This window comes from Erinaceus europaeus, chromosome 8 (genome assembly GCF_950295315.1).
Source record: "Erinaceus europaeus chromosome 8, mEriEur2.1, whole genome shotgun sequence".
Taxonomy (NCBI): Eukaryota; Metazoa; Chordata; class Mammalia; order Eulipotyphla; family Erinaceidae; genus Erinaceus; species Erinaceus europaeus.
In genome coordinates, this window is record NC_080169.1 from 79,596,649 (window position 1) to 79,616,940 (window position 20,292).

General features: G+C 37.2%; 2 protein-coding genes across 5 annotated transcripts in view; both read right to left on the reverse strand.

The window, feature by feature from the left end:
- Window positions 1-964: 964 nt before the first annotated feature.
- The window catches only part of IMMP2L (inner mitochondrial membrane peptidase subunit 2), a 777,851-nt gene continuing 758,523 nt past the window's right edge, over window positions 965-20,292 (reverse strand). For all 4 annotated transcript variants that reach the window (XM_060196428.1, XM_060196427.1, XM_007516133.3 and 1 more), the window contains one exon: window positions 965-1,673. In XM_060196428.1, the coding sequence (XP_060052411.1) occupies window positions 1,475-1,673 (199 nt within the window). In that variant the 3' untranslated portion in view covers window positions 965-1,474. The remainder of the gene's footprint in view (window positions 1,674-20,292) is intronic.
- LOC132539784 (ORM1-like protein 2) lies at window positions 10,675-11,962 on the reverse strand. Its single transcript, XM_060195713.1, has one exon. It carries the CDS (start codon window positions 11,475-11,477, stop codon window positions 11,016-11,018), a length of 462 nt encoding a protein of 153 aa, XP_060051696.1. The 5' UTR covers window positions 11,478-11,962; the 3' UTR covers window positions 10,675-11,015.

Below are 20,292 nucleotides of genomic sequence, written 5' to 3' on the forward strand. Positions count from 1 at the left end.
GTTCTCTTCCCTCCTGCTCCTGCTGTAGACTTATAGTTACCAACCTTCAGATAGTGTTGTTCCTGTCTTTACCATAAACCCCAGTTGTTCTTTAAGGAAATTCATTGAATTATTATTATTATTGTGTGTGTGTGTGTGTGTGTGTGTGTGTGTGTGTGTGTGTGTGTGTGTGTGTGTATGTGTGTGTGTGATATTTGTTTTCTGGGGGAGAGCTAACTTTCCATGACTGGGTTGCCATAGCTCTGCTATACACTGCGTATCTCAGTGTTATCTCCTCTTTTTATTTTTGGATTAATATGAAAAGAATTGGTATTATTTCCTTAAATGCTTGGTAGTTTCCTAGTGAAATTGTCTGACTTTAAACATCAATTCATTTGGATATTTTTTTACTAGTGATTCAAATGTTCTTACTAACCAGTATATTGATACTTATTTCTTCATAATTAAAACTTGGTAGATTCTATACTTCTAGAAATATAACCATTTCTTATATTATCCACATTGTTGAAGTAATTTTTTTGTCTTTTTGTGAGAATTTTATTTCTGTGGCTCAGTTGTAAAGCTTTTTTTATTATTTTATTTGAGTGGGGCTCATTTTTTCTTGATGAGTTTAGCTTAAATATTATAAATTTTGTTTATTTCACTAAAGATTAAATTCTTTGTTTTATTGAGTTTTGTATTCATGATTGGTAATACTGGCATATAAAGAGAACACGAAAAAATGCTTTGGGTGAAAATTTAATTTGGTTTGTTTTGAGTGTTTTTCCCCCACATGCATCAGAGCATTTTACCATTTGACCAAACACTGGCAGTTAAGTTTACTCTTTAATGTTGACAGGCATAGATATAATGCCTGAGAAGTCTTGCTTGTCCCCCATAATATGAAAAGAAGCATTGAAGATGTGATATTTTTTTAACCCTGTCTCAATTAAAAAAAAAAAAATCTTGATTTCAGAAGGGCAAATAATACTTGATTAAATGGAGATTTTAATAGATTAGTTTTTCTATCACTCCCAAAAGAGATGTTGAATTTCTTATCAATAGAAATGCAAGCTACATATAACTAACCACACAGAACAGAGCCTGAGCAAATCAGTATTTTAGTTTTATGTCATACTTTCTGTCTCCTCCTATCTGGCATTCACTGCATTTTAGATATTATCACTTTCAATATAAATTCTAACACTGTGTATATTTTCCTCATGCTTCAGCTGAATAGTAAATGACTAATTTAGTTGAATGTTAACTGTTAATTTTCAAATTCTTTCATCAACAAACACCCAAATCAAAACTCAATAATCAAAAGATTAGCACAACCTCAAATTCAGTCCCTTTAAGACACATGGGAATACATTTTTCATATTTCTAAGAGTTTACATTTTTGGCATGAAAATAGGGCTATTAAAATTTAACACTAAATCAAATCAATAATACGGGTCATTCTACTGTGATATTTGTTTTTTTTAATGTAGAATCATCTTTTTGGAAATTTTGCCCTTTGAGGGTTTCTCTTCTTTATTTTTCTTCCCACAGTGCTATTCAGGGAAATGTAGTCATTTCTCTTCACTCTGAACTGGCAAGCGTTCTGGAGGAAGTACAGATTCCAATTTCTGCCAGCGCTCTGGAGGCCACAGGATATGTGTAGCATGAGCATGTAGAAGTCCCAGGGAAACCTAACACAGGAGAGACAAAAAAAGAATTATTAAATAAAGTTCACAATTAATATAATGAAAATAGATATCCATATCTGCTATTCCATGAAATACAATGACTAAAAACAGTAAGCTTATATGTATTTTTCTAGGCACTCTATGTATTTTCACCCCAAGGACTTCTCAGTGTTCATGTCTATGATACAAATATTACCAATTTCAGTGTCTTTCCAATACACTAACACTAGCATAATGGATTTTGTTACTGATAAGAAGCATTGATAAACTAAATTTCAGTTTCTGATTCAAGAAGGCCATTATAAAGACCCTACACAGATCTCTCTCTCTCTCTCTCTCTGTCTCTCTCTCCCATGAAGACACCAAATCTATAGCTATGTGGAATAATTTCCTCTAAATACAATATAAAAGCTAGTTGTATAGATACATTTTGCAAATTAGGAAAACAAATATATGAAAGCAAGTAGGATAGAAAAAGACAAAATCTACCCATAAACCCCACCCAACATCCTACAGTCAGAATATGGATGTCTTTATTCCTTGTAACTATTTAAAGTAGGTAATGTTATCTCTACTTTGTATATAAGGAAAACTAAATCCAAGGAAGTTAAAGAATTTGCCAAGTTATATAAATACCAAGCAATAGAGTCTGAATTCAGAGTCAGTAACTGCTACAGTCTGCTTACAAACCGAGGATGCTTAACTCTAGTTTATATTCTTAGAATTTCCTACAATGTCCTGGAAACTCAAAAAGAATTTTCTTTGTTGAATGATTCTCAGAGACTAAAACTGCTATTTAGAGCTAAAGAGGCCACAGGCTCTGGGCAATCTCCATGGAATTACTGAAAGAAAACAGAGAACAGAACATGGTATAATTGTGACATCAGGGAAGCCTATCAAACCCTAAGGTGTCCTAGATGTCATAGAGATTCTGATGATAAAGGTCAGACTGCCTTGTAGACAACAAAAGTGATTCTAACCTCATAGCAGAGTTCCTACTTTCAATAATCAATCTGAGAAGAAAAAGAAGTCTGGGGTACTCCCCTCACCTCCTAACCCCACCAGACTATATTTCTACTTAAGGGATATCAGGCACAATAATACTACATCATTTCAAAGCTCCTCCCCTCTCACCACAACTCATATACAAAGTAGAACCCAGCACTACCTGTGGGAAACAACAGAAATCAAAGCAGATGAGTAAAACTAAGAAAACAATAGTTTTGCAAAACCAAGAGAAAGCACAGAAACTTAACAATGTAATACCAGAAGAGCTATCAGAAAAAGTTTAACGAATATAATGCCATGGAAGTTGAAGAAATATGAAGCTCTCTAATATGGAGTAATGGATCAATAAAGAAATCTATGACTTCAAATATTTACTAGTTAGGAAGATAGAAAACTTAAAAACAGAGTTACAAGGTTTGAAGGACACTTTAATTTTTTTTATTTATAAAAAGGAAACTGACAAGGACACTTTGAATACATTCTAAGGAAGCAGATTTACAACAAGGATACTTTGAATACTTTTTAAGGAAGCAGATTTACCTATACAGTAGAGTGAATATCAGAAATAGAAAGCAAATTGGCCTCAGTCTTTGACTTCAAAGGAGAAATATGATTTAGGAAAACTGAACCAAATTTCTGAGAGACTGAGGACTCCATGAGAAAAATAAGTATCAGAATTATGGGATTTAAGCAGAGGAAAGAAAGAAGGGAATAGAAACCATTTTCAAAGGAAGAATAGCAGAAATTTTTTTTTCAAATTTAGGGTTTGGTCAGGATATAGATGTTTAAGATTCAGAAAGAACTCTCAAATTTCTAAACCCAGAAATACACCAAGACACACAAGGAGATGGGATACAAAATTCTGGTGGTGGGAATTGTGTGGAATTGTACCCCTCTTATCCTATGGTCTTGTCAATAGTTCCATTTTATAAATAATTTTTTTAAAAGTCAAGTATAAAGAAAAAGAATTCAAGCTTCCAAGGAAAAGGAAAAGGGGGACTTTTATAGCAGCTATAGTCATACTTGGATCAGATTTTTCTGTAGAAACCATGAGGCCAGGAGAGAGTTAAGTGTTACTTTCAAGGTTTTAAAAGACAATAACTGTCAGCCATACATACATACTTTACCCTATATTTTTTTGTGTGTCAATCCTTTGCCAGATTTGTTATGTGCAAATATCTTCTAATTGTTAGATTGCCTTGACTGTCATTTATCATGTTTTCACTCATAAAATAGTTGTAGATAATTTATATAATTTCAGTAGATATATTACAGACTTAATAAATTTTGAAATATTATTGGTTAAAGTTTATTAAGAACTAGAGCTTTATGGGGTAATTAATTTTTGGGTAAGAACTACTGTCTACAAGTTGGATCATCTCTGACTTAATGAACAAAAGGTGGATACACAGTTGTAGAAGTAATTGCAATGAGTAATGAATACATTATTAGATTGTTAATGAACAGCTGTAAGATTTTAATATATGACACTGTCCAAATGGTCTCATTTTCAAAATAATACAAAATAGATGTGCCTTAGTTAAAATAAACATTTGGTCAATAAATTTCAAATTCATAAAATACACTCAAAGCTTTAACTGTACAGCCTGAGTGATAATTTAGCAGTGCACACATACATTAAAGCATTTAGCATGTAAACAAGCCATTGTAAAATGGGGGGGTACATACACATTAAATATTCTTATCAACCTCCAGTCCAAAAGGATTACAATTTAGAACATATGCAGGATCAGTTATGCAAAATGGATGTGCTAGAATCTTCAGTAATTTTCTCACTATTTGGGGATTATTTTCTCTGTACTTTTGAATCTGATGAACTGGGAGAACAGAAATAAAATATTTCAATAATTTATTTTTGTTTATTTGGCTAGAATAGCAAATCATGAAACACTCACTGAACATAATTAGCTCCTTTACACTCTGATTCTAAATCTCTTTAGATAGGGGGCCAACTGACCAGATGGTGCACTGTAACATAATGCCTTTGAAATGGAGGCTTGAGTTCAGGTCCACAGGCCACAGGACAACAGAGGCAGATTGCAACGTTGAAGTGATATATTCAACTAGGAAGGGTTGGGGCTGGCAAGTGCTGCTATATTCTACTGCCAAAGGGCAGTCCAAATGCTATCTTTCTCATACCCCCAGCTCTATCTTAGTATATGGCTGCTTACTATGCTTTTAACTTTTGGGGGAGATGATGAACAGATGATTTTGAGAAGCTATAAGACAAAAAGAGGTGTGAAAGAGGGGCAAGGAAAATAAATTTCTAAAATTCTCATAACTTGCTATTCTGAGAAAAGGACATACGAGAATTTGCTAAAGGACAGAAAATTTCTCCAGATTATTTGTATACAAAAGGATATTCTTAGAAATCACCCTTTGCTCTTAATTAATGACATTGATTGATTAGCAGTCTGCCATATGACTATGTCTGACAAAGCTTAATGGAAGAGAAGCTTAATTGCAGAAAAGTAATGGATGAAATTCATTAGTATGGTCTTAAAACCTGAACATAATGGGCAAAGCAAGCTACCCAAATGGAAATTGAACAATTTAAGATGTTTTAATTAGATTTAAAACCAAAGCTTAGAAAAACTAAATTAGCATTATCAAATCAAATTAAAATAATCTAAGAAAAGATGCGTGGTTATTATTGGATTACTCAGGGACTCTGTATGATATTGTGCTGGTGATTCTAAAAATCATACTTTATGAAGAGTAACAACAAAAAGATGAAATATTCTTACTCTTACAGAAAGCATTTTTAAAATTTTATTTATAAAAAGAAAATACTGACAAAACCATAGGATAAGAGGGGTACAACTCCACACAATTCCCAGCACCAGAATACAGAAAGCATTTTAAGATATTTTATTTTTCCCCTGCCAAAGTACCTAATGAAATTTATAAAAAAAAAATAACCTGAAAAGTTCATTTCAACTTAGAAAAAATATGCAAAATGAAGAAGAAATAATGCAAATATTACAGATTATTATTCATATACTCATATACTCATTTAGTCAGAAATTTACATAATATCATTGTGACAAAGGCATTTATAATAGTATGGACATAGAACAATCATTCAACAGAATATTATATTTACTAGATAAATATATGGATAAAAATTATGTTAAAAATAAAGAGGAATTATAGGAAGACTAAAATACCTATAATAAATATAATCCTAAAGCCTGCCATTCATTTACTGAGCAAAAATGTCTCAGGTACATGCTGAGTATATACCTTTGAATAAAATATACCTTTTTAGGATAAGTAAACAGGAGAAGCATTTTATTTTATTTTATTTTATTTTTTTTAACCAGATCATTGCTCAGCTCTGGCTTACAGTGGCATGGGAGGATTGTACCCAGGACTTTGGAGCCTCAGGCTCTCAGGAAAGTCTTTTTGCATCACTATTCTGCTGTCTAGGCTCACCAGGAGAGGCATTTAAAAAAGCAACACAGATATTTGTAAATTATACATTGAAATAAGCATAATAAAGTATGTAAAGTCACAAATGTAAAATGACACTGGAGAATGTATTTGGATAAGCATCTCACATAGAATAATATAACAGAGAGAGATAGAGGAAACAAGAATCAATGAAAACTAAAGTAATACTAACACAGAAAAAGAGAGAACAGTCCTTACAGAGGCTCCATGTATCTGAGTCAAGAAAAGTGCCTAGTGTAGTTGAGGTATACTGAATAAGGGAGGGTCAGGTAATGAGCCTCCAAAAGGAGTAGGCTACACACAGGTAATGGACATATATTTTATGCCAAGAATTTCAACTTCAGTGAAACATGAAGTCTTGGATAGGCTTGAGTAGAAAAGTAGTATGATTAGTTTTGCATTTTTGTAAGATCATTGTCACTGATGAGCTGACTCTGTTGCCAAAGAGATATCACTGGATTCCCAGTGCACACTGGTTAGTTTACTCTTTAAATAATCATAATCACTTCAGAAATATTTTTCAACGTCTGCCATTTGCTAGTTTCACTGCAGAGAGAAATGTAAAGATCAGTAAAACTGAGATTTTGCTTTTGAGAACTATAACAAATGACTAAATAAATATGATTTATTAAATGTGAATGTATATTTACAGTGAATACAAAATGCTAAGGGAAACTAGAGGAAAATATTACAGAAGTGATAACACTGAATGAGAGCTTGCAAGGTGCTAAGAAGAGAGGAGAAATAATCCAATTAATGGAAGTTGCAGAATAATGAAGTATTATAGAATGGAATGGAATGAAACGGAACGGAACAGAATGGAACAGAATGGAATGGGAGACAAAAGAAATCAGTGATGGTGTACTTAAGAGAAAAGTGTGGAAAAGGAAGACAAAAATGCCTAAAATTGATGGAAATACTTTATCTTAAGAGATGTGAACTTTTTGCTAATAAGGTAAGTATTTGATGAGCAAGATAAAGCATTTTATTTTAGAAAGAATTCTAGACTTTTATTTCCCCTAATGTCTTCTATTATTAATTTATCTATCTGAATTCTTCAGTTCTAGTACCATGCTTACCAAAAGCATGCAGCAACAAACCAACATTTTGCATGAGTCTCCCAAGTCTCCGACACCTCAGGCTAACTCTAATAACCAGGAGATATGTGTTCAAGTAGTGGAGTTCTTTATAAGATAATAATTATAAAAAATGATTTTATCAAAATGCCATTAAAATAAATTAAAAATAAAATAATACTATTTTTTTAAAAATTATTATCTTTATTTACTTATTGGACAGAGACAGAACTTGAGAGGGAAGAGAGGGTGAGAGACAGAGGGACACCTGCAACACTACTTCACCACTCACAAAGCTTCCCCTGCAAGGATCAGGGGCTGGAACCTGGGTCCTTGAACACTGTAACACGTGCCTGACTAATTATTTAATAACCCTGGAAAGCCTGTAGTTCGCTGAACTCAATCTTTTGCTGTTCTAAAGCAAAAGAAACTAAAACTTCTATGAACTGTAATATACATAGATAGTACAAACTCTTCCCCACTAGTCAGATTTTCTCCTCAGTTAAAAGTACAGACACAGTATTTACTAAGAATATTATTAAATTGAAATTAAAAACAGAATGCCTATTTATTAAATAAACTAAAATAAAAAATTTATAAAGTATTACTCAATTAGTTGCATGTGTTTCACGTATATTCACGCTAGTATTCTACAGTTAAATAACATTACTGTAGATTTAGAAAGAATACCTACTTTCCACTTACTGGAGCCATATTTTCCTACTTAGAACTTTGAGAATTGTTACATATTAGTGGAGTGAATTTATTATGATACCCAATATGACTTTCTGATTTACATAATCCTTCCTGAATGAATCCGATAGAATAGGAATAGTGACTATGTCCTTACTCTGAGTAATTTGGAAAATCCACAGGAGAGTACTAGGTAACTGTTTTTTATTCTTAACATAAAATACTGATCTTAAAAGTGTTCTATGTTAAGTTCATTCTGTCCAAACAATGCAAATGTGCTTTTTGCTCTTGTCTTTGTAAGACTGTAATTTAAAACAACATACACTTACACAGCATGACTAGATAGAATGCCATATTACAAGACTTTAAATCTCATGACAAATAATTAATCTAACCAAATTGAAACAACAGCAAAAAAAAAAAAAAAAAACAACAACTATCACACTTAAACTGAATGCCATGTTTGTAAAAACAAATTGGTACACCTGAATCACTAATAATTGCACATTCATGACTATTTCCCTAGCAGTTTGTAATGTTCTAGGAGTGAGTATATACCTTTAAATTTGTATTCCCAGTGCTTAAACTATGCATAAAATCCAACAAGGGAAAAACAAATATTTGTTCCAGAATAAAGAGAAAAGAAATAGAACTGCTAGAATTGTTTTTTCTTCCTCTAAACATATGTGTCATATTCCCAAAGTAATGCAAATAACAAAACCATGAAGGGACAGTTATCCACGGTTTGTGGTTTTTTTGTTTCTTTTTCTTTCTTTCTTTTTTTTTTTTTTTTTCCTGTCAGAGTTCTATTGGGGCTCTGTGACTTCACAATCCTGATTCCCAGCAGATTTCTTTTTTAGATAGAAGATGAAAGGCAGGAAAGAAGAAAGAAGAGACAAGGAACAGACATCATAGTACTATTCTACCTCTCATGGGACCTTCCCCTATGAAGACTTTCCCATGGCCTGGGACTCAAGTTACATTCTTGTACTTAGAAATACGTGTACTATACTGGATGAGAAGAATCCTGACCCTCCAACCACACATACTTTTTAAAGTCAGTTCCATCACAGTTTAAGAAAATATATGGGGGGTGGGATGGGGGAGGTAGCACTACCGGTTAAACACATGTGGCACAAAGTGCACAGGACAGGCATAAGGAGCCCTAGGCGTCCCACCTGCAGGGGGTCACTTCACAGGCAGAGAAGCAGGTCTGCAGGTGTCTATCTTTCCTCCTCTGTGTCTTTCTCTCCTCTCTCCATTTCTGTTTTATCTAACAACAACAACAACAATAATAATAACAACAATGATAAACAAGGGCAAAAAAAAATGGAGGTGAATAGCCTCCAGGAGCAGTGGGTTTGTAGTGCAGGCACCCAGCCCCAGCAATAACCCTGGAGGCAAAAAAAAAAATATATCGCCAGGCAGTAGGCAGTGGGTTAAGTGCACATGGTGCAAAGCACAAAGACCCCCTAAGGATCTGGGTTGGGCCCCCAGCTCCCCACCTATAAGAGGGGGTCACTTCACAAGCAGTGAAGCAGATCTTTAGGTGTCTTTCTCTCCACCTCTCTGTCTTCCCCTCCTCTCTTGATTTCGATTTCTCTGTCCTATCCAACAACAACAATAATGATAACAATAATAACAAGGACGATAAACAACAAGGGCAACAAAAAGGAAAAAAAACAAAAAAAAAAAGAAGAAGAAAGAAAAAGAAAATATATCTAGCTGAGAACAGTACACAAATGTTTAATTTAGTGGCTGAGTAGAAGAAGACTCAGCAGATAGAGCCCAAGATTTACATTCATGAGGCCTGAGATTTATTCCCTAGCATTTACTGCATATACCAGAGTAATGCTCTGGATTTTCTTTTTCCAATCCTGAAAAAAACAAACATTTAAAAACATATTTAACTTAGCAAGTTACTTAACTGGATAGTGTGCCTGCTTTGTCATGCACAGAACCCAGGTTTAAACCCATACCCCCCACCCCCTCAGTACTGGAGGAAGCTTTGCAGCTGTGGTATGTTTTCATCTTTCCCTCAGTTTGTCTTTCAAAAAAAAAGTCATCTTCAAGCACTGAAGCCCTGAGAATGACAAAAATAAGTTTAAAGTAATATACATAAATAGGGGTGGGTGGGTGGTGACATACTTGGTAGAGCACACATGTTACCATGTACAAGAATCCAGGTTCAAGACAAGGGTCCAGACCTGCATGGTGGTGGTGGTGGGGGGGGTAGTTTCCTGAGCAGAGAAGCAGTGCTGTATGTGTCTCTCTTTGTCTCTTCCCTCCCTATCAATTTCCCTGATATTATACAATAAATAAATAAATAAATAAATAAAATATTTAAAAGAAATAAATAAAATATATTCAATTCCAGGTGGAGCCAAGATGGTGACTTTGAAAACAACACTTGGCCTGAACACCAAATAAAACCAGCTTGCAACCTGGGACTCTCTGGAGAAGATAGGACAACTGGCGTGCTCATGAAAGGGTGAATAGGGAGGTGGTAGTCAGGGTGACACCAAAAAAGAGTTCTATAACCCACTCTTGGAAAAGGCAAACAGAGGCCAAATGGACAAAGAAAGGAAAATCTTTGGCTTCATGATTTCTAAACTCACCATGCCCCACCCCAGAAGGGCTGGCCAGCTGCTCCTGCTGAGTTATTTTCTTTACCAAGATTTCTGGCACAACAGGGGTATCATTCTAAACCTTTTTCTTTTCCTTCTCTCTCTCTCTCTTTTTTTTTTTGGAAAAAAAAAAAACCAACAAAACTTTATTATAAGGAAAATAGCAAACCAGAGCTGGAAGGTGGTAGGAAGGAAGATAATGGAAAAATTTAATCACTAAATAAGCTGCCCAAACATGGCTTCCTGCTGTGAAATGATTTAGCCATTATCTCAACTATTTTACTTAAGTCAGAGAAACTTGCTCTTAGGGGGCCTAAGGCCAGGGAGCCCCATTTGTGAATCTGTTCTCTTCCTTGGAGTTTGGGAAAGGTGGTATATTTAGTTATCAGGCTTTCAGAACATAGAAGATTTTGTAGAGAAGCCAGTATGTTACAGCCCTTTGTCTCAACATTGTCTCCAGTCCCTTAGTATTTGTTGATGCCAAAAACACGAACCCCATGAAATTGGGGCAACTTAGGTAGCAGTACACTGAGCAATGAAGCTGTGTTGATGAAGAAGTGAGCAGCATTGTACTTGGTGTAGAAGCTGGCCAGGATGTAGAGCACAATAGGAAAAATGCTGAGGAATTTGCGTGAAGAAGTAAATTGGATCCCATAGTCCATCTGTTCCCAGTGTGTCAGTAGCCGAGATTTTCCTTGGTCAGGGGTCTCAAAGGGTGTCCCTTTCACCGTATGTAGGAAAACATACATAGCCAAGTTATGTATGACGTTGGTCAGGGTCCAGACAACAGGAATGCTGATGAAGGAGATGCTGAGTAGGATCATGTGCAGCAGTCCCACCAAGATGACATAGGCCAGCCAGATGCCCCGGCTGTTCATCACTCGAGTGTTGGGGTTTACTTCACTGTGTGCCACCCCCACATTCATCCTGCTAGGTTCTTGAAGGCTGTGGGGCTAGGGGCGCAGCACTTGCTTCCACACTTGCGGTCTCCAGGAAGCAGCTGTCCGAGCCCCCCCCCCCTTTTTTTTTTTTTTTTTTTTTTTTTTTTTTGTTGTTTTTTAGGTGGCTGGAGCTCTATATGAATGACCTGACCAATCAGAGCCTCATTCTGGAAAAGACTATCTGGAGGTGTTTTTTTTTTTCTTTATACTTCTTATAACTGGTTGTCTTTGCTCAGGCTACCTGCCCCCAATCTGGTTAGCGGTTTTTCACTCTATTTTATTTTATTATTACTATTATGATATGCACATGTCCCTTTTTGCTCCTCTTCAGGTTGACCAAAATTAACTGATGTTGCCTTTTATATTGATGGGTAACTGGGTGACCTATCCACTGTAAGAGGAATATGCTTCTTGTTTCTCTCTCCCTCTTCCCTCTACCCTCCTTTTTCTCTCCTCCTAGCTAATTCAAAAAAAAACAAAAAACTATTTCCTTTCACTGCTCTTTTCCATCTTTCTTCTTCTTCTCTGTTCTTTTGCTTTCTGAATTCACTGACACTTGTTTGTGAATTATTTTGAGGAAGAAATGACTCAGAGTGAACTCACTCTCTTGTGTGTGTGTGTGTGTGTGTGTGTGTGTGTGTCTCATTTCTACTTTCCCTTATTCTCTTGCTATCCCTAGAACCAATAGTGGACAGTAAATTTGCATAACTGTCTACTATTGCTTTCTCTCTTTTTCTTTCTTGTTCTATTTCTTTTGGTTCATCTGCTATTTTTTCTTGGACTTGAGGTGTAGTTTGGCTAACTGATACTGGGTGAACTACATCAATCCTTGCTTCAGTTGCAATTGTTGTCATTTCTAAGGTTTGTGACTGCATTTGAGAAAAGTCTTTAGAATAGCGTGGCTAGAACTCAAAACATAACAACTGATGAATGACAGAACAGAAGAATAAAACCACATCAATAAAAAAAATGGCTAAATCAAGGAGCAAATAAAGCTGCTACCATAATGAATGAGGACAGGAGCCCAGAAGAACTCCAAATCAGTCAGAAGTAACCATAGATAAGAAAAGTATGCAAGCAGTAGTAAACCTAATAATTAAAGAAATGAAGACAACTATGGCTATCAGAATTAGGGAAACAACAGAGGAGACCCTCAAGGAAAATACTAGCTACCACAAAGTAATTAGAGAAATGAAAGCTGAAATAGCTGAGGTAAAAGGAAAATTAGCAGAACAAACTCATACAATTACTGTACTGAATAAAGAAGCTGAGGGAAGAGAAAGCAAGCAGATTAACAGAAGCAGAAAACAGAATTAGCCAGACAGAGGATGAGCTATAGAAAACTAAGAAAGAGGTAAAGGAGCTCAGTAAGAGATTGAGAAACACTGAAAACAAAAACAGAGACATATGGGATGATCTCAAAAGAAGTAACATTTATATAATTAGTCTACCAGAGGAAGAAAGAGAGGAAGGGGAAGTAAACATCCTAGAGGAAATAATAGAAGAAAACTTTTGAGACCTAAACAACAGAATGGACATTAAGATTCAAGAGGCCCAGAGTGTCCCAAACAGAATCAACCCAGACCTGAAGAAACAAAGAAACATCATTGTCACAATGAAATGAAGTAAGGATGAAGAAAGGATCCTAAAGGATGCAAGAGAAAAAGAAAATGTAACATAAAGGGGAAATGTCCAGGGAATTGTGAGGATGTGGTAGAGCCTGGCAGGGTTTGACCTGAGGAGTGTGTCTATCATGTCAGTCTTTCTCTCTACCGAGAGGTTGAGCAAGGAGGGACAGGAGTAACCTCAAAGGTGTGCCCTGGCTTATCAGACTCCCTGACTCATAAAGCACCCTGCATTCCTGATACTATGACCATTAGATAAAAAGAAAGTGGGAGATGTCAGGAAATTGTGAGGAGCCTCACAAAGCACCAATCACTTTTCTGCCTCCAGGATCCTGGCATTCCGTAAAACATTAAGGCAGCTCCCCCTGCTCCACCCTGCATTCCTGATACTATGGCCTATCTACATAATCATTGTTTTGCCTGAAATATCCCCACCTATTCCATTCCTTTGATCTATATTCTTCCTAACCTCAAGACCCTCCCTGCCCAAAGTGTATTATTAATCCTATCAGTTAAAAATCCTCGTAACAGTTGCTAAAGAAGTTCCAACCTTTCCAGCCCTTTTTGCTGTTCTCCACCCTTTTCTAAGCCATTTCCATTTATGACTTGCCACTTCAGGGTCTGCCCTTTAAAAGCCTTGGCTCTCTGATCAATAAAGATATTGCATTGCCTCACTGCCACAAGCTTGGTTCATGAGTTATCACCCTCACATAGCTGAGTGAGTAGCAGCCCAGGCTGGATCAGGTCACGTTCTCTCCAACTCAGAGAGTACGCAACCAGGAAGAGGCACACACAGGCTAGCCCAGCAGGGAATACCCATAAGACAATCAGCAGACTTCTCCACTCAAACTCTAAAAGTCAGAAGAATGTCAAGATATCTATCATTCCCTAAATGAAAAGGGGTTTCAACCAAGGAAAATATATCCAGCTAGACTTTCATTCAAACTAGATGGCAGGATCAAAACCTTCTCAGACAGACAACAGTTAAAGGAGGCAACCATCAACAAGTCAACCCTGAAAGTGGTACTAAAAAACCTCTTATAAACAAGAACAACACTATAATATTTACCATATATCAGAGCACATAAAGAATTGTTGAATAATGGCACTACAATACATTCAATCCATAATATCAATAAATGTCAATGTCTTAAATTCACCTTTTAAAAGGCACAGAGTGGGAGGATGGATCAGAAAACTCAACCCAACCATATGCTGCTTGCAACAATCTGACCTGACCCAACAAGACAAACACAGACTTAAAGTGAAAGGACAGAAATTACTACTAAGGCTAATAGACCACCAAAAAAGGGCAGAAACAGACATTCTCATCTCTGACTCCAAAGACTTTAAATTAAATAAAGTAATAAAAATAGGTAAAGCCATTACATAATGATTAGAGGATTAATCAACCAGAGAAGATTTAACAATAATTAACATGTATGCACCCAATGAGGGACTATCTAAATAAATCAAACACCTACTGAAAGAACTACAAATATACATTAATAGTAATACAATAATAGTGGGAGATTTCAACACCCACTCCCACACTTAGACAGGTCAACGAAATAGAGAATCAACAGAGAAACAAAAAAAAATTAAATGCAGAGATGGACAGACTAGACATCCAGGACATTTTCAGAGTTAAACACACCAAAAAAATGGAATACACAGTCTTTTCAAATCCACACAGCACATCCTCAAGGATAAACCACATGTAAGGCCACAAAGACATTATCAACAAATTCAAGAACATTGAAATCATTTGAAGTACCTCCTCAGACCACAGTGGAGTAAAGCTAACATTCAACAACAAACAGAAAATTAATAAAAGTCACATAATTTGGAAACTCAACAGCATGCTGCTCAATAACCACTGGGTCACAAATTCCTCAAGATAGTGGAGTCCATATATAGCAAACCGGCACCCAACATAATACTCAATGGACAGAAGCTGAAAACATGCTCCCTCAGATTGGGGACTAGACAGGGCTGTCCACTGTCACCATTACTCTTCAACATAGTATTGGAAGTTCTTGCCATAGCAATCAGGCAAGAGAAAGAAATCAAAGGAATACAGATTAGAAAGGAAGAAGTCAAGCTCTCACTATTTGCAGATGATATGATATACATAGAAAAACCTAAAGAATCCAGCAGAAACAAGATATTCAAGATATTCAAATGTTCCTGGAAAGAAATGAAAATGAAAACACAAGCTATCAAAATATTTTGGGACACAGATAAAGTAGTACTGAGAGGGAAACTCATAACCATATAGTCACACATTAGAGAACAAGAAAAAACTAAAATAAAGGACCTTACTGTGCACCTTCAGGACTTAGAGGAAGAGGAACAAAGGAAAAGTAAAGCAACCAGAAGGACAGAAATCATTAAATTAGAGCAGTAATAAATAACATCGAAAATAAGAGAACCATACAAAAGATCAATGAAGCCAAATGTTGGTTCTTTGAAAAATTAAACAAGATTGACAAACCCCTAGCAAGACTCACTTTAAAAAAAGGGAGAAGACCCAACTAAATAGAATTGTAAACAAGAGAGGAGATAACACAAGTGACACCACAAAATCCAGAAAAATCATATGAAACTTTTATAAAGAACTATACGCCACCAAGCTAGAGAATCTGGAAGAAATGGAAGAATTACTGGAAACATATACCCTTCCAAAACTGAACCAAGAAGAACAACAAAACCTAAATGCACCGATAACAGACAATTAAATCGAAACAGTTATTAAGAATCTTCCCAATAACAAAATTCCTGGACCAGATGGCTTCACAAATAAATTCTACAAAACTTTTAGGAAACAGCTAATACCTATACTTCTAAAGCTCTTCCAAAATATCAAAGAAACAGGAACATTCCCATCCACCTTCTATGAAGCCAATATCACCCTGATACCAAAAGTAGATAGGGACACAACAAAAAAAGGAAAACTACAGGCCAATATCTCTGATGAACATAGATGCCAAAATATTAAACAAGATCCTGGCTAACCGGATATAGCAGTATGTCAAAAAAGATCATTCACCACGACCAAGTGGGATTTATCCCAGGAATGCAAGGCTGGTTCAACATACGTAAGTCAATCAGTGTCATTCACCACATCAATAAAAGCAAAGCCCAAAACCACATGATTATCTCAAATGATGCAGAGAAAGCCTTTGACAAAATCCAACACCCATTCATGCTCAAAACACTACAAAAAATGGGACTAGATGGGAAATTCCTCAAGATAGTGGAGTCCATATATAGCAAACCGGCACCCAACATAATACTCAATGGACAGAAGCTGAAAACATGCTCCCTCAGATTGGGGACTAGACAGGGCTGTCCACTGTCACCATTACTCTTCAACATAGTATTGGAAGTTCTTGCCATAGCAATCAGGCAAGAAAAAGAAATCAAAGGAATACAGATTAGAAGGGAAGAAGTCAAGCTCTCACTATTTGCAGATGATATGATATACATAGAAAAACCTAAAGAATCCAGCAGAAAACTACTGGAAGTTATTAGGCAATATAGCAAGGTGTCAGGCTACAAAATCAATGTACAAAAATCAGTGGCATTTCTTTATGCAAACACTAAATCTGAAGAAGAAGACATCCAGAAATCACTCCCATTCACTGTTGCAGCAAAATCAATGAAATATCTAGGAATAAAGCTAACCAAGAAAAGTGAAAGTTGTGTATACTGAAAAGTATGAGTCACTATTCAAGGATATAGAAAATCCTACGGAGAAATAGAAAGACATCCCATGCTCATGGACTGGTAGAATTAATCATCAAAATGCATATTCTCCCCAGAGCCATATACAAATTTAATGTGATACCCACCAAAATTCTACCAAGCTTCTTTAAGAGAATAGAACAAAAATTACAATCATTTATCTGGAACCAGAAAACACCTAGAATTGCCAAAAGCATCTTGAGGAAAAGAAACAGAAAAAGGAAGCATCACACTCCCAAATCTCAAACTATATTATAAGGCCATCATCATCAAAACAGTCTGGTACTGGAAAAAAAAAAGGCACATAGATCAGTAGAACAGATATAAAATGCCCAGCACCTTTGCACATCTAATCTTTAAAAAGAGGTCCCAAAGTATTAAATGGAGAAAGGAAGCTCTTTTCAATAAATGATGCTGGGAAAATTGTGTTGAAACAAGCAGAAGAATGAAACTGAAACACATTATCTTACCAGAAACAAAAGTCAATTCCAAATGGATGAAGGACATGAATGTTAGACCAGAAACTATCAAATACTTAGAGGAAAACACTGGTGGAACACTTTACCACCTGAAGTCAAGGATATCTTTGATGATACAAACCCAATTGCAAGGAAGACTAAAGCAGAAACAAACCAATGAGACTACATCAAATTGAAAAGCTTCTATACAATCAAAGGAACCATCACACAAACAAAGAGATCCCTCACAGAATGGGAGAACATCTTCACATGCCATACATCAGACAAGAGACTAATCACCAAAATATACAAAGAGCTCAGCAAACTTAGCACCAAAAAACAAATGACCCCATCCAAAAATGGGCAGAGGATATGAACAGAACATTCACTACAGAAGAGATCAAAAAAGCTAAGAAACACATGAAAAACTGCTCCAGATCACTGATTGTCAGAGAAATGCAAATAAAGACAACATTGAGATACCATCTCACCCCTGTGAGGAAGGCATACATCAAAATGGACAGCAGCAACAGAGAGGCTGTGGGGACAAATAAACCCTTCTACACTGCTGGTGGGAATGTAAATTGCTCCAGCTTCTGTGGAGAGCAGTCTGGAGAACTCTCACAAGACTAGACATGGACCTTCCATATGACCCAGTAATTCCTCTCTTGGGGATATACTCCAAAGACTCCATACCACCCAACCAAAAAGATATTTGTATACCTATTTGCTGGGAAATTGTGCAGATGCAGTCACAGCTGCCATTTTGTCCCCTCACATTATTGCCAGTTCCCACGAGAGTTAGATGATATTCTCGGAATGCCTGTACTGTCATTTTGTCCCCTCAGGTTATTGCCAGTTCCCAGGAGAGTTAATATGATATTCTCAGTGTGCCTTTCCCAACCAATCCTGTCCTGACTCGTCACTCCTTGTGTTTGCCCTATAAAGCCCTCCTGCTTCTGCCTCTATGTCTCTTGCCTGCTTTTCACCTCGGTGAATGGACGTAGGGAAGGGTGCTGCACGTAGAGGGAGGCAGCCATTTTTGCTAGCTCCACATGGACCTAACTGCTGCGCTCTCATCCAACTCTGAGGTGCCCGCGCAAATAAAGAATTGTGTTCCTTCTCCGTTCTGGATCTCCTCTCTCTCTCCTCTATGTCACAGCTCGACATATGGCACCCGAATGTGGGGCAGGACCCGCCCAGACACAGGTAAATATATAGCCACTTGACTCTCTGTGGCCTTGTGTTCCTCTCCACCATGGGAGACCTTGCATTTTATGAAGAGGCTTCCCAAACCCTCTACTCTTTTCTCATGAGATAGGTTTTCTATCTCGGAGACGTTTTACTTGGGGCCGCACTGTGGATCCTCTTGACCATGTTTGCAGCTTTCAGGGTATATATAGGGTGCCCTTCCAAAATTTTAAGGGACCTTGAGGCTGAGATACAAGAGTTAAGGGATACTGTCTTGGTGCTTATCCACCCTAAGCCCTCTGCGTTTTGCCTGAAGAATTCCTTTTTGGCAGACACACGTTCGGCTTCTCTGGCTGCTGCTGCCGCTCCTTGGGCAGCTTCCACTTCCGTGACTCCTCCCCCTGCTGCTACCCAGCTATCAAAGCAAGTCCACACCTTCCCAGTAAATGTGGCCCCTAATAGACAAAACCCTCAGGTGTGGCATCCATACTCCTCCAAATATCTTAAAGCGCTTTGCCAGAAAGATAACGAGGACAGAGTTTATGCTCTATGGACCAAGTCCATTTTACGAGGCTTTCTCCAGCACCTTAATATCCCCCCAAGACTGGAGGGAAGTAGCTCATGCTACACTCCCAGACCCCTTCTTCCTGCAATGGGAGGCATTTTTTTCATGATGAGTGCTTACAGAAATCCCTGAGAAATAGAATCAGCTAGAGTGGAATTTTGACGCACTGTTTGGAATGGGAGATTTTGAAACCGGAATTCAGCAGGCAGATGCCAACTTTTCAGCTGGTTATTTTGAAGAGGTATGCATCTGTGCATCACAAGCATGGGAGAGGTTAACACCACCCACAGGAGCAGCCTCAGCCCCCATTCTCTCCCTTCACCAAGAAACCAATGAATCCCTAGCTAAATTCATTACCAAAGTCCAGTCAAGCTTAGAGAGAAAGATTTATAATCCTGGCACCCGTTTTCTCCTCCTGTGGTCTATTGTCTGGGATGGCATGCTTCTGGAATTCTGTCAGGCATGCCTGTCTTAAATACGAACACCCAGATACCTGGATTTTAGCTACACAGGAACTTAGACCAAGTTCTTATGGGGCACCCATTATGACACAGGCCTATGAAGCTACCCCATGTAAGCAAAAGGGGCTTGCTTTTAGTGTGGTGGCCAAGGGCATTAGCGTAACCAATGTCCAAAAAATAAGCTGCGACCATGCCTCCAGTCAGGGCAACCCCGCCTCCAGTCAGGGAGCCAGAGACCATGAATGCCTTGTCATAGATGCCAGAAAGGTTTACATTGGAAGAGAGATTATTGGTCCAAGTTTCATAAAAATGGCACGCCCCTGAATGGTGCAAATTCAGAACCTGAGATTTTGTGGACCACTTCTGTTTTAGAACGAGGTCACCCTATTATGACAGTAAGGATTGGTAATATTCCTTTTACGTGTTTGATTGACACAGGGGCAGAAAAGATGATTCTAAGGCAAGGAGAGGTTCCTCAGAGTTGGGAACTACTCCCACGACCCCATTTACACGGTGTTGGAGGGTTGATCCAAGCCTTTCTCACACAAGATTCACTTATGTGGGAAGACCCGGAAGGGATCGGACACTTCTGTCCTTTGGTAGCTAATATTAGCACCAACTTACTGGGCAGAGATCTGATGGAATCTCTTGATGTAATAATATGCACAGATGCCTCTGCAGGGCACACACCCACTCCTGTGAGACTTCTAGATTTAACCAGCACCCCCAATAATAACTGCCACTGTTCGT